Source organism: Bufo gargarizans, chromosome 5 (genome assembly GCF_014858855.1).
Source record: "Bufo gargarizans isolate SCDJY-AF-19 chromosome 5, ASM1485885v1, whole genome shotgun sequence".
Lineage (NCBI taxonomy): Eukaryota > Metazoa > Chordata > Amphibia > Anura > Bufonidae > Bufo > Bufo gargarizans.
The window spans coordinates 410,532,105-410,545,942 of record NC_058084.1 but is presented as its reverse complement, the minus strand read 5'-3'; the positions used below and the strand labels follow the sequence as shown (position 1 = coordinate 410,545,942).

Genomic DNA, 13,838 nt, shown 5'->3' with positions numbered 1-13,838 from the left:
ATTTAAAAAAATCGTTGAAATCCGATCAGCTATCTGAGAAGAGTGCGTTCCCCAATTCAGCCTTGGGAAAAGACTAGTCATCTAAATGCAATCAGTGGCACAATCTCGAATAACACTACTGTCTGTAGCTAAAGTCCTGTTTGGAAAGTTGCATATTAAATATGGTTTAGACACTACTGCTAAATATTTTTTGTTCTCTCAGCCAACTTAGCAGGAAATCTGTGCGCTGATTTTCCCACGCCCCAGCTGTTAGACGTTGCTGAGATCTATAACTGTACTGCCAGTGCTGTCCACTAGATGGCAGTCGTATTTGGAAATTTAAAATAAATAAATAAATAAAATCACACTTTTATATATATGGAAACTAGTAGATTATGAAAGAAAAAGATGTCTGGCTATTATAGGATCACAAGTCTGTTAATGTAAACCCAGGAGGCAGTAGAATGAAACATTACTGAATAGAAGGAAATGAGACGCTGATGATGCTCATTTCTTGCTGGTATTCAGGCGCCTATACAAGTGAAGGTACATGTTTGCAGCTGAGCAACATTTGATGTACTTAGCATTTATTTATGCCTTTCTGTCTGCATATAAGAAATGATGATGTTTAAACTGAACATATTCATAGACTTCTATGGACTCAACATGTCAAAAGATTATTTTTGGCATCCATTTTATCGATATGCGTGCATAGCAATAAAAACAAGAGTCAGTAGGTGGACAATAAATGTAACTGAATGGCCTATACATCAGAAGAGTTTTCCAGCATAAATGTCAGATGAACATTTCAGATGTTTAAAGCCTGTCAGCATGTCCAATTTGCCCTACTTGAAAACAGTATGACATAGTGGCCGGTGCAGGTATTACACTAAACTGTTTCACTGCAGTACTTGAGGAATATAGGTTTAAGAAGTCTTGGTCTCTGGGAGAAGAGTCAATTGGGCCAATTCCATAGGGCTTCTCCTTGCCAAGCTCATCAGAACAACAGAATACAAGAGCGTATGCGACCCAGCCTTTGAGAGAAGCCACAGGGGAGCCAACCAGCAGACACTTCTCAAGCCTAAGACTTAGGCCTCATGCACACGCAAAAAACAGATCCACAAAAATTACAGATGATATCCGTGTGCATTCCGTATTTTGCAGAACGGAACAGCTGGCCTCTAATAGAACAGTACAATCCTTGTCCATAATGCAGACAATAATAGGACATGTTCTATTTTTTTGTGGAACGGAAATACGGACATACGGAAACGGAATGCACACGGAGTAGCTTCCTTTTTTTGCTGACTAATTGAAATGAATGGTTCCGTATACGGTCCGCAAAAAAACCTGGAATGGACACGGAAAGAAAATACGTTTGTGTGCATGAGGCCTTAAAGGGGATATCCTGGAAAACATAATGATGACCTATCATCAGGATAGGTGATCATTATCACATTGAAGGAGATCCAAGTCCCAACACCCTTGCCGATCAGCTTTTTCAGGAAGACGCAGCACTCACCAGGACTCCAGTGAGTGCTGTGGCCTCCCGGCAGCTTTCCAAGCACAGTGCTGTACGTTGTATAGCTGCTATGCTTGGTATTGCAGCTCAGTCCCACTGACTTGAATGGGGATGAAGCGAAACTAAGCCACGTGACCCATGTATGGTGACATCACATGGCCTAGGAAGAGGCCTCGGTGGGGAGCACCCATCCTTTTCTCACAGCTGGGTGTCGGAGCCCCATAGATCTGATATTGATAAGGATAGGTCATCAATATTTTTTCCTGGATAACCTGGAAAAGACCTATCCATAGGATAGGTCATTATTATCACATTGTCAAGGGTCCGAGCTCCGGCACCCTCGCTGATCAGTTGTTTCAGGCAGCCGCAGCGCTCACTGGAACTCTGAGTATTGTGGCCTTCCAGCTGCTTTCTAAGCACAGCACGGTACATTGCATGCAATGCAATGCTTCCAAGCAGATTGGCGAGGGTCCCAGGTGTCAAACCCACACAGATCTGATATTGATAGGGATAGGTCATCAATATCTTTTCCCGGATAACCCCTTTAGATTTAGTAGTGTGTCAATACTAAGAGTTCTATCCAAGATTGTATAAACCTGAGAAACCTTGAAGGAGCTTTGATGAATTTCCTGAAATAAAAAGAGCTGGTTATAGAATTGATCGAGAGACTGAGTCATTTAGAGACAGAAGCTGACTATAGATATTCAATAACTGAAGGCCGAAAGCAGATTTAGAACATCTGCTACCAAGGTCAAACATCCAACTTAGATGAGAGGAAGGCCCTGAAGCCTGATGCTGATATTTTATATCTGAAAATTCGATAAGCCAATTCTGGCAGCCTTGAGGCTTCGTTTTTTCTAGATTTTCACAGGAAGGCATCAAAAATCAGTAACTTTATAGTGTTAGATATAAACATTATAGAGCTGAAGGATTTTGAAGTTATTTCAATCAGATCTTTTGTTTTATGTTCGTTTTTTGCATGAGAAAACTAGAGACATATCTACTTATCATCTTTAACTTTACCGTAAATATCATGTCTGATACATAAGCTGAATGATCATACTGCAGAAAATTGTCTTCTCAACCTTCCCTTTAAATGGGTTATCCAAGACTTGAAGACCTCAGAGAGTGCGCAACCCGCAGTGGGGTTCATACTTACTAGTCCCTAGCGCTGGGTTCAGGCTCCTTTGCTCCCCGGCCATCTCTGCAGCTCCGCAATGCTCTGGCATCAACATCCTGTTGATGGGCATCACATTCCACAAGGGTGACAGGTCATTGCTGCATCGAGTGATTGGCTGCAGTGGTCACGTGACGCCCATCAATAGGATGTTGATGCCAAAGCATTGTAAAATTGCAGAGATGGCCAGGGAGCAAAGGAGCCGGAAGCCAGCAGAGCAGACTATTAAGTATGAACTCCACTGAGGGTTGGCCACTCTCGGAGTTCTTTTTAAGTCTTGGATAACCCCATTTACCTCTTTAAACGTGTACAAGAAAATCATCCAAGTAAGCAAGTTCACATAGGGAATTGGCAGCAGATTGTTTCATGACGAAGTCAAATTTGCCCACCCATGTAGCATTATGTGGTGGCCATTGAAATGAATGGCTATCCATGGAATACAGGCTCATATTGTATCCACCAGAGCCGAAGTCACTCTACATTCTTGTTCATAGCGCGGACCCCCCTTCCTATTAAGGCATACAGTATCAGTCAAAAGTTTGGACACACCTTTTCATGCCATTGTAGATTCACATTGAAGACATGAAAACGATGAAAGAACACATATGGAATTGAGGAGTAAACAAAAAATTGTTAAACCAGGATATGTTCTACCTTTTAGATTATTCAAAGAAGCCCCCTTTTGTTTCAATGACAGCTTTACACACGCTTGGTTTTCTTTTAATCAGATTCATGAGGTAATTGACCATGGTATCTCAGGGGTTCAAAGTCTGTGATCGGTGTTATTGCTAATCACAGACTCTGCCACCAGGTCTTTGCTATTTAAAACAGCAGGCACTTGACAGCTATGCTCAGCCTGAGACCCGACATCCAGCGTTCATGTACACCCGATATCAGGAAAGGGGTTAATGTCTATTATATTTGGCTTTGAAACAGTAAGAAATAAATGAACCCCCACTAAACATGAATAAGACCTCCTAAACATTTGTGTAAAGATGAGTAAAGCCATAGTAAACTAATTGGATTCAACCTGAATTTTGAAAATAAAATGAGTTGGATCCAAATTTTTTATGATTCTATTCTGGGAAATTTTGGAAAGAGAGAAAGATGAAATGAAAATAAATAAAGAAATAAAAATAATAATTTTTTATTTTTTAAAGAAAGACACAAGAGAAAATAATTGAGCCCTAGGAGACCTCAAAGTGTCAAATTGAAGCACTTTAAAAGAATTTTGAGGAATTGACTCATCTGTACATTTGTGCCAATGATCACAAGCATTAAAGGTGGAAACAGAAGTCTTACCCGGTGATGAGGTTACATAGGGCGTACTGCGCTGTAAACGAGTGCTGGTAAATCTGCAATAACAAAATTAAATACGTAAGGAACACTGACATAAAGCAACAAGAAATATACAGCTGAGATCCAGGTCTGGACTGTGGAGGCTTTATTTAACCCCTTCTTGACCAGGTAGTAGACCTGCAATATATTAATGGTCCTCCTTCCTCCATGATCCCAGGTTGCATAGAACATCCAGATCTGGCAGGCTGTTCATTACTGCAGACCTGACTGATCCTATGGTGCTGCTGGACTGGGCTGATCAGGCTATCAGCACAATCCTATTGATACCTGCAGGTACAGTATCTCGTCTGGATCTTGTTAATTACTTCATTACCGGAGTGTTTATCCCCCTTCCTTACCAGGCCAGTTTTTTTCAGTTGTAGCAACGCAACTATCTCACTATGCAAATAACTGATTCATTTCTGAGCCAGCCTACATGTATTTGATACTATTTTTCTCGGGACATCTTAGACCTTCTTTTGTGCCATTAGATGATAGATATAATATATAAAAATATATACATTTAAAGGGACACTGACAGGCCCAATTAGCAAATTGAGTTATATATATCACAGTACAGGTCATATAAAGTGTATTAGAATCATGTAAGTATCCCCCCTGCCCACCTTATAAATACGGAAATATAAAGTTTTATAACCTGCTTGTCCGGTCTCCAATCTGCCCAAGGGTACGGCGTTTCATCTGAAAATGCGCCCAGCCAGCGGCTCCCAACTGCCGTTCTGAAGCCCCGCCCAGCTTATCAATATTCACTTCGCTGGGCGGCGGCTACAACTCTCCCGACAGCAAAGGCTGCAGCACTTGAGTCCGGAGAGTTGTAGCCGTCGCCCAGCGAATTGATGGGCGGCACCTGAATATCGCTTCTGGAAGCTAGGATCACATGGGGCGCCGGCCCGCGTCCACTTCCTGTAGGTGGAACCCAGGCGTGGAGCACACAGGCTTACGGTCCGCCTATTCCTTGCTACTGCCCATGCGCCTGACTCAGCAGTGGAACGCATCGACAGAATATGCGTTTCACACAGTTCTTCTCCGCTGTACATGGTAAATGCATATAGCGGAGGGTCTGAAACTGAACCAGCGCTGGGATCCTAAAAATGAGTACTCCCTCCCTGTGGTCATGAGGGATTGACAAACATAAGGGACAGGGAATCACTATTTACATTTCCATAGCTGGGCGACGGCTACAACTCTCCGGACTCAAGTGCTGCAGCCTCTGCTGTCGGGAGAGTTGTAGCCGCCGCCCAGCGAAGTGAATATTGATGAGCTGGGCGGGGCTTCAGAACGGCAGTTGGGAGCGGCTGGCTGGGCGCATTTTCAGATGAAACGCCGCCCCTTGGGCAGATTGGAGACCGGACAAGCAGGTTATAAAACTTTATATTTCCGTATTTATAAGGTGGGCAGGGGGGATACTTACATGATTCTAATACACTTTATATGACCTGTACTGTGATATATATAACTCAATATGCTAATTGGGCCTGTCAGTGTCCCTTTAAGGAAAAACTGAAAATTATGAAAACATTTTCTTTCTTTTCTTATCAATTTTTTTCTAGTAGGCTACTTTCACCTTAGCGTTTTTTGCAGATCCGTCATGGATGGATCCAGTTGTATTATGTCTTCTATAGCCATGACGAATCCGTCATGAACACCATTGAAAGTCAATGAGGGACGGATCCGTTTTCTGTTGTGTCAGAGAAAACTGATCCGTCCCCTTTCACTTACATTGTGTGTCAGGACGGATCCTTCTTGCTCCGCACCACATCACGGACAGAAAAACACTGCTATTCCGTTCCAAACGGAACGGAATATATTCAGGTCCACTGCGTTTCGTTCAGTTCAGTTTTGTCCCCATTGACAATGAATGGGGACAAAATGGAAGCGTTTTCTTCCGGTATATAGATCCTATGACGGCTATCCATTGACGGATCTCAATAGCGGAATTCAAAACTCTCATGTGAAAGTAGCCTTACAAAGGGTTTCAAAACAAAACATTTCTAAAACCATTCCCGTACGCTTGTACCCTGAAAATGGACACTATTTATGTAATTTATCTACTGGCTGGGCACGCTGCAAGACTTCAATAGACTGGAGCGTATTTGGGATTTTGGCGGCCTATTGCTGGTTCTATAGCACTGTACTGCCAGAAAAATCTTCTACAGCGCCAAAACGCTACAAGCCCCCTTCAAAGTGACGTTTTTATGTTATTCATCTTGGGGAAATTTGGACATTTTAAGTATTTTTTTTTATTATAATTTTTTTTATTATTTATTTTTTAGCTATTTATATTTTATTTACCTTTTTTAAGTGAATTAACCCCTTTCTGCCACACTCAAGGCAGGAAGAGGTTAATTCCCAGCTTGCAGGCTGATATTTAATTTTAAAGCCAGCAGGTGGCGCTCTTACATAAGAAAAAGCGCTCCCTGTCGCCTTTCTACTTCTTCAATGTAATACACGCTTGCAGCAGAGTGCTACAAGCCTGTATTACTGCCTGACCGCTCCAGCTGCCCACGTCGCACCTCCCTGTGACCGCAGTTGTCTAATGACAGCACGGTCACAGCGATCTGCAGCGGCACAGACCCCCGGCAGATCGCGATCTCACCCGACGCTTTCATACGTCGGATTACAGATAAGAGCCTACCGAGGTAGAAAGTGGATAAAAAATATACACCTCTCAAAAGCCATGTGCAGAATATAAATTATCCTACATGTTTTGCATCGGCATGAGGTGCCGTTACCCAAACCATAAAATAATTACCTCCGGTCCCCAATTTTAGACTCTTCTACCATAGCACGATTTGCTTTTGCATCTTTGCTAAAAACTGTCTGTACAGGAGGCACATGTAAAACTAACATATGGTCTTCTCAGCACTACAGCAGTGTCTTATGATACACAGTGGGCACACATTTGCCATTATTGTACAGGAGAGGATTAGTTTGGAGTTAAAGGGGTTGTGCCACTTATAACACATCCCCTATCCATTAGATAGGGGATAAGTGTTTGATCGCAGGCTAGTCCGACTTCTGGGATCGCCGGGAATCACAAGAATGGGGAGTCTATAAGTGCCATCGAAGCGTTCCTTGAGAATTCACTTGTATGGGACTGCAGCGAGCACTGTACTTGGCAGTCCCATAGAGGTGAATAAAGCGAAGGACGCACATGCACCCCACAGCTCCATTCTCATGGGGTAAGCAGGAGGGGGGGGGGGATACCCAATAGCGGCCAATATTAACGCTGTAACCATAACTAAATATTCGCTTAATCTTAAAATGTAAATTTTATTAGTACGCATTTAAAATGGTTGGAACAATTAACAGGACAAAATTAAAATAAAGGCAGCCAGACCCATTATTGTATATGCTAATGTGTGAGTCTGGTTAGCTCGCCTATATGCTTATGCTTATTTTCAATAATAGGTGTCACCCCAGCCACTTGTGAGTAATATACACACAAAACATCCACAGTATGTACTGTAAGGCCTCATGCACACGACCGTTCCTTTCTTTGCGGTCTGCAAATTGCGGATCCGCAAAACCCGGAAGCCGCCTGTGTGCCTTACGCATTTCGCGGGACGGAACGGGCGGCCCATTGTAGAAATGCCTATTCTTGTCCGCAAAACGGACAACAATAGGACATGCTGGTAGTTGTAGTCATCTCTGCTTATGCCCCCTCCCTGAAATGTCCTCTGATATCCCATAATAATGGCCTGGACGTGCTGGGAGTTCTAGTCCTTTCTTATTATACCCCCCTCCATGAAATGTCCACTGATATCCCATAACAATGACCTGGACATGCTGGGAGATGTAGTTCTTTCCTCATACCCCATCCCTGTAATGTCCTCTCAGATATCATATAATAGCAGCCTCAACATGCTGGGAGATGTGGCCCTCTCCTCTTAAGCCTCCTCTCTGTAATGTCCTCTGATATCACCGAACAACCTGGACTTGCTGAGGGTTGTAGTCCTCTCCTCTTATACCTGCTCCATGTAATGTCCTCTGACGCTGGTATATTAGATTATGATTTTCATTCTGCATCGTCACCCACTGTCCCAAGTATGGGCTCCTCCTTATGGGGATTGAGAAAGTGGTCATCATGCCATGTTGTTAGAAGAGAACTTCTGGCATTGTTTTTTCATGAAGTATTTTCTATAGCGGGTATATAAGGCGTGGCGACAGGTTCTTTTCATTAGCTCTAATAATGTGGAAGTTGTAGATGCGACTTAGGGACATTTCTCACTATGACGACGTTTCAAACTGGTGACCATCTGATTGGTGCTGATCCGCATTCAAACCATGACAGGGGGGCAAACCATACTTGGAGTGTTACATGGAGCACATGGGACTGGGTGCACTTGAGGCAGGGATGCTTTTTGTTATAGACCAGGGGTGCACGACCTGCGGCCCCCAGAGCCATGGTTTGCGGCCCCCGTTTTGCTGCTGATCGTGCGATCAGCTGTGTTTCTGCCGGGAGCGCCGCACAATTGCAGGACTACAGCTCCTGCTCCCGCACTGTAGCAAGAGCAGGACGGGTCCCCGGCTGTCAGAGACAGCCCGAGACCCGAGGAGAAGAGAGAAGCAGTGTATCAGCGCTTCTGCCTTCTCCTCACATAGGTGAGAGGCGTGATGTGCAGTTTAGACCCGTGTCAGGGGCGTCTCACCAGCCCTGCCCTGTACAAAGCCTCGCTCCTCCGAAGTCCTAAGCTGAGTTGCGGTTACAATCAGTGTCGGACTGGGGTACCTAGGGACCACCAGTAAAATGTATTTTGGGGTCCCACCGTACGGATACATTCAACTATAATAAATAATCTAACAAGTTTTTTTATATGAACATAAGCTGGTGGAGGTGCTGTACATTGAATATATGTATGTAGTGCAGTAAATCTAATGTGTTATGTGCCACTTGTGCAGGGGGTGGGAGACTAGGGGCCCACCTTGCTCAGGGGCCCACCGGGGGATTCCCCTGTACCCCTGTGGGCCAGTCCAAGCCTGGTTACAATGCTACACTGCTCTGTCGCTGGAAGATAATGATGGTCTGGATGCAATGCCACAGTTTGGCCACTAGATGTAGCACCGTTGATGGGACTTATGATCATCTTCATGGAGGGAGCTCAGTGGAAAAATTGCCAGCCCCCTTGTAGTGATAAGCAGTGGCATATCCAGTATGTCACCCCATTTGAAGTACAGTAGGCATCTGATAATGGCATATTGGGCAGAGTGCAGTGCATACCGCATGTTAGGGCACTCATCTCTCAGCTGAGGATGAGTGAGCACTAGGCTTTTCTGCAGCAGGTGAAGAGCACGTGTTCCTTCATCCAGATAACAGAACCAGAAGAATGTTTCCTGCAGAAGGTGGAGCAGCCATGCTGGGATGTCATGTGTATCCTCTGCTAGCGGTGCGCCAGAAGAGGGATGCAGCAGCATAAAGACTAGCAAAAGTACACGAGACTCATAGATGACAAAGTGGTGCAGGAGTGTTGGAAGTGGAGCACTGACCTATGCCAGGGATGTGCTGAAGCCTGAGCCACAGACCAGGCCCAGGATCACAGGCTGCGGACCAGTCGTGGAGCAAGGCCCCTGACTAGGATAAAGTGAGGCAGTCACCATGGTAATGATGATCGGGAGACAAATCACCAGAGCTGAGTCTGTAGGAGCATGGACTTCTGAGGTGTTGCAGCAGAGCAAGTGAGAAGTGGAATTGGTAAGAGATGTCTAATTTCCCTGCACAATACCAGGCAAGAAAAAGGGTGCCACAGAGCAGCGCTGTCTATTGGAAGAAAATATACTGTACAAAAAAATACAAATAAAAGTGCAAGATAAAAAAAAACAAGTCAGTGAAAATTTAGCAAAAAGATGTAAAATAAATAAATAACATACAAGTGAAAGAAAACTATAAAAAGGAAAAGTGCAAAATAAAATTGTTCACTGTTATATTATGTGGCAAAAATATATTTTAAAAATAAATAAAAAGAGATCTTAAAAATAATTAAAATATACAAAATAAATAGAGTACAAATAAAAGGAAAAAAAAGGAAAATGTGCAAAAATAAATGTCAGTGTCCCCCAATGGTTATTATAAATAGTAAAATACATAAAAGAAAAAACCTCCCATACCAACCAAAACCATTACAAGTATCACCCTATTCATGTGAAACTTTTCATATCGTATAATAAAATGATCCAACACATATTTGCATATTTAAATAATGAGCTATAGTTTGAATTTAAATGACTTAAAAAAAAAAGAAAATTGCACAGTTTCCCCCTAATAAAACTAAAATAATATATTAAAAAGCCCTGTGTTATGTAGTAAAAAGCTGTAAAAGCTATAAAAGTTATTTTGGTAACTTTTAAAAAAAATGTAAAAAGTTACAAGTGTAACCATGTGCGCTAAATCACAAAAAAGTGACTGGTCATTAAGGCCTTTTCAGGCCTGGTCATTAAAGGGTTAACCAATAAGTGCTTTCCCGGCTAGTAAGGCCTCATACACACGACCGTACCTTTTCTTTTGGTCCGCAGGACACCAGCCACGTGTGTTCTGCATTTTGTGGAACGGAGTAACGGATGCGGACAGCACACAGAGTGAATGGTTCCACATCCAAGCCACAAAAAAAAAGTGTCTCAGATGCGGACTAAAACAATGGCCGTGTGCGTGAGCCCTCAGGGGAAGTGCTTACTGGTTATTGTAGTGCACCTGCAGTATATCTGGGGGTGCAGAAGGCGGTAATAACCAGTGAGCGCCGTCCTCTGCAGTGAGGTAAAGCGCTCATTTGTGAATAGGAGGCAGGAAGGAAATGTCGCCACTTAAAGGAGTTTCCTAGTTAAAATGATTTTTAACAAGTTCCTGCAGCATAGTCCCTGAAACAGACGATTCCTACTTTCCTGCTCCATGCTGACCTCGCTGTCTCCATCCTCCGGTCCTGGAGCCAGGGCCGATCCTACACGGGGTGCAGTGGATGCCCCGCACCCCAGCGCTGTCACCCGAAAGGCGCCGAGCGCAGGGCCGGACTGGCCTGCCGGGATAGCGGGAAATTTCCCGGTGGGCCGGCAAGCCTGAGTGCCGCAAGGCCGCGGCCCTGGTGACAAGTGGGGGCGGCCGCGGCCGGCGGCAGAGCAGAGCAGGAGATGAGCGCCTCCATTGCGGAAGCGCTCATCTCCATAGTCATCTGTATTGCCGTCCTCAGGACGGCAATACAGATGCCTGTGCTGCGGCAGAGGAGGGAGAGGTGTGTCCCCTCCTGTTCCTCTGATAGGCTGCCGGCTTAGTGCTGGCAGCCTATCAGAGCTCAGGCCGCTGCAGGCGGCGCGATGACGTCATCACGTCGCCTGAGCCGTATAGCGAGGGACACAGACGGAAGAGGCGGCCTGCATCGCATCGCATTGCTGGAGGTAAGTATAAGTGTATTTTTTTTAATTTTTTTTTTATATAGGTACAATACTGGGCTGGCACATGATAAGGGGGGCTACTGGGCTGGCACATAAGGGGGGCTACTGGGCTGGCACATAAGGGGGGCTACTGGGCTGGCACATAAGGGGGGACTACTGGGCTGGGCTGGCACATGATAAGGGGGGCTACTGGGCTGGCACATGATAAGGGGGGACTACTGGGCTGGCACATGATAAAGGGGGACTACTGGGCTGGCACATGATAAGGGGGGACTACTGGGCTGGCACATGATAAGGGGGGCTACTGGCACATGATATGGGGGGCTACTGGCACATGATATGGGGGCACTCTGGCTACTGGCACATGATATGGGGAGGCTCTGGCTACTGGCATATGATATGGGGGGCTCTGGCTACTGGCACATGATGGTGGGGGGGCTCTTATTTCTGGCACATGATTGGGGGCACTCTGGCTACTGGCACATGATATGGGGGGCTCTGGCTACTGACACATGATATGGGGGGGCTCTGGCTACTGACATGATATGGGGGGGCTCTGGCTACTGGCACATGATGGTGGGGGGGCTCTTATTACTGGCACATGATTGGGGGCATCTATGGGGGCACATCTTACTGCAGATTATTGGGGGGCACTATAGGGGCATCTACTGAGGCTAAAAAAGAAGATATTTTATATGGGGGCTCTGTATAGGGGCATTTTATACTGGGACACATTATGGTGGGTACTATGGGGAAGGGGGGGGCACTATGGGGGTCATCTGCGGGCGCACTGAGAAGGGGTATTTTATATTGGCACATTATGGGAACATTAGCTCAACTGGGGGCATTACAAATGTTTTGCATATTATAAGGAGAATTATTACTACTGGGGGGGCATTATGGTGGGCTTTATTACTCCCCCATGGTATGACCCCCTAGTAGCAGCACCAGCCTCTCCCTGCTCTGCTATCCCTCTGCCCTTTCTCCAAATCCTTATTATGAAATCTTTCTCATTAGGTTAAAGCACAACATCAGCTCCGCCGAGCCCCCGGCCAAAGTGTTGAAGTGGCGTCCGAGATCCCCAAGGGCCAAGTCAAGTAACTGTAAGTTTTTATGGGGGTTCTACAAAAGAGCTATCGTGGGGCAAAGTTCATATTTGTGTTTACACACGTGTTTTAAAATGAATGCTTTCTCCTATTATAAACAAGTAAATAATGACGCAATGCTGTGGGGCTGGTGTGCAACTTTTTCCAGGGCTGGTTTTTATCCCCAGTCCGGCCCTGGCCGAGCGAGCCGCCGGGACTTTTTTTTTTTTTAAGCCGAGCCGCCGATTCGTGGGGCTGGAGTTGGGGGCTGAAGTTGTTGCCATAGAAACATTGTAAAGGGGAGGAGTTAGTAAGATAACCACGCCCATGTGGGGGCGCCAGAAATATTTCTGCACCCAGGCGCCTGTGACCCTAGGATCGGCCCTGCCTGGAGCACCTCTGACTTTAGCGGTGAAGCGCTGCTTGTGGCCACATCACCACTGAGGCCAGTCATTGGCTGGAGAGGTACAAGTGACTTTGCCCATATCCAATCGGATGTCAACAGCGTCGGGACCGGAAGATGGAGACAGCGGGAGCAGCAGAGTACGAATCTTCTGTTTCAGGCCCATGCTGCAGGAACGTGTCAAAAATATTTTTTTACCAGGAAATCTCTAAGCCCCTGTTACACGGCACGATATTCAGGACAATTACTGGGAACAAGTCTTCATAGGAGCGATCATTCCTGATATCTGCCGGTATAATCGTGCCGCTGATCAGCTGATAAACAAGGAATCACTCGTTTGTCGTCTGATTTGCATATTTTATCAGGATGAAAGATGTACAGTTATCGTCAGCACATCTCCCCGTGTAATCAGAAATGGGCTACTGATAATCGATAGAGGTGAATGAGGAAGGAATGACTGTGGTTGCGATCATTCCTCCCCAGTCACTTTGCATTAGCTTGTGTAATAGACTGACGCAAACAAGCCCTGATTAACTTTTTTTGTACCCCTCGAAATAGTGCGATGTGACAATGCGGCCCCCAGACCAAAAAAGGTTGTGCACCCCTGCTATAGACTCTCTTTTCTGGCCTATAGATGGTGGTAATGAGTGGTATAGGTCTTGACTACAATGTTTGCAAGCATAGAACTTCAACACTATGAGGAATTATTACTTAAAGGGGTTATTTAACCCCTAAAATGCCTCCCCAATCAATAGCAGGCCATCATTTTTTTTCTAAAAGTTATGATTCAACCGATTCTTAATGTTCCGTGATTGGATTTGGGAGAATCAAGAAGAGAGAGCCCTTTCCTGGCTATTGAGTCAGTTTAGATTTGGATTGAATGTATTCAGACCTGAATCAAATCGGCTAACCAGTTCAGCTAAATAGGACCAGTTC

The 13,838-nt window shown here is 45.0% G+C and overlaps 1 protein-coding gene across 2 annotated transcripts in view; it reads right to left on the bottom strand.

The window, feature by feature from the left end:
* Window positions 1–13,838, bottom strand: part of DPP6 (dipeptidyl peptidase like 6) — a 1,705,234-nt gene that overhangs the window by 253,646 nt on the left and 1,437,750 nt on the right. For both annotated transcript variants that reach the window (XM_044293859.1, XM_044293858.1), the window contains exon 6: window positions 3,981–4,033. In XM_044293859.1, coding sequence (XP_044149794.1) covers window positions 3,981–4,033 — 53 coding nt within the window. The remainder of the gene's footprint in view (window positions 1–3,980; window positions 4,034–13,838) is intronic.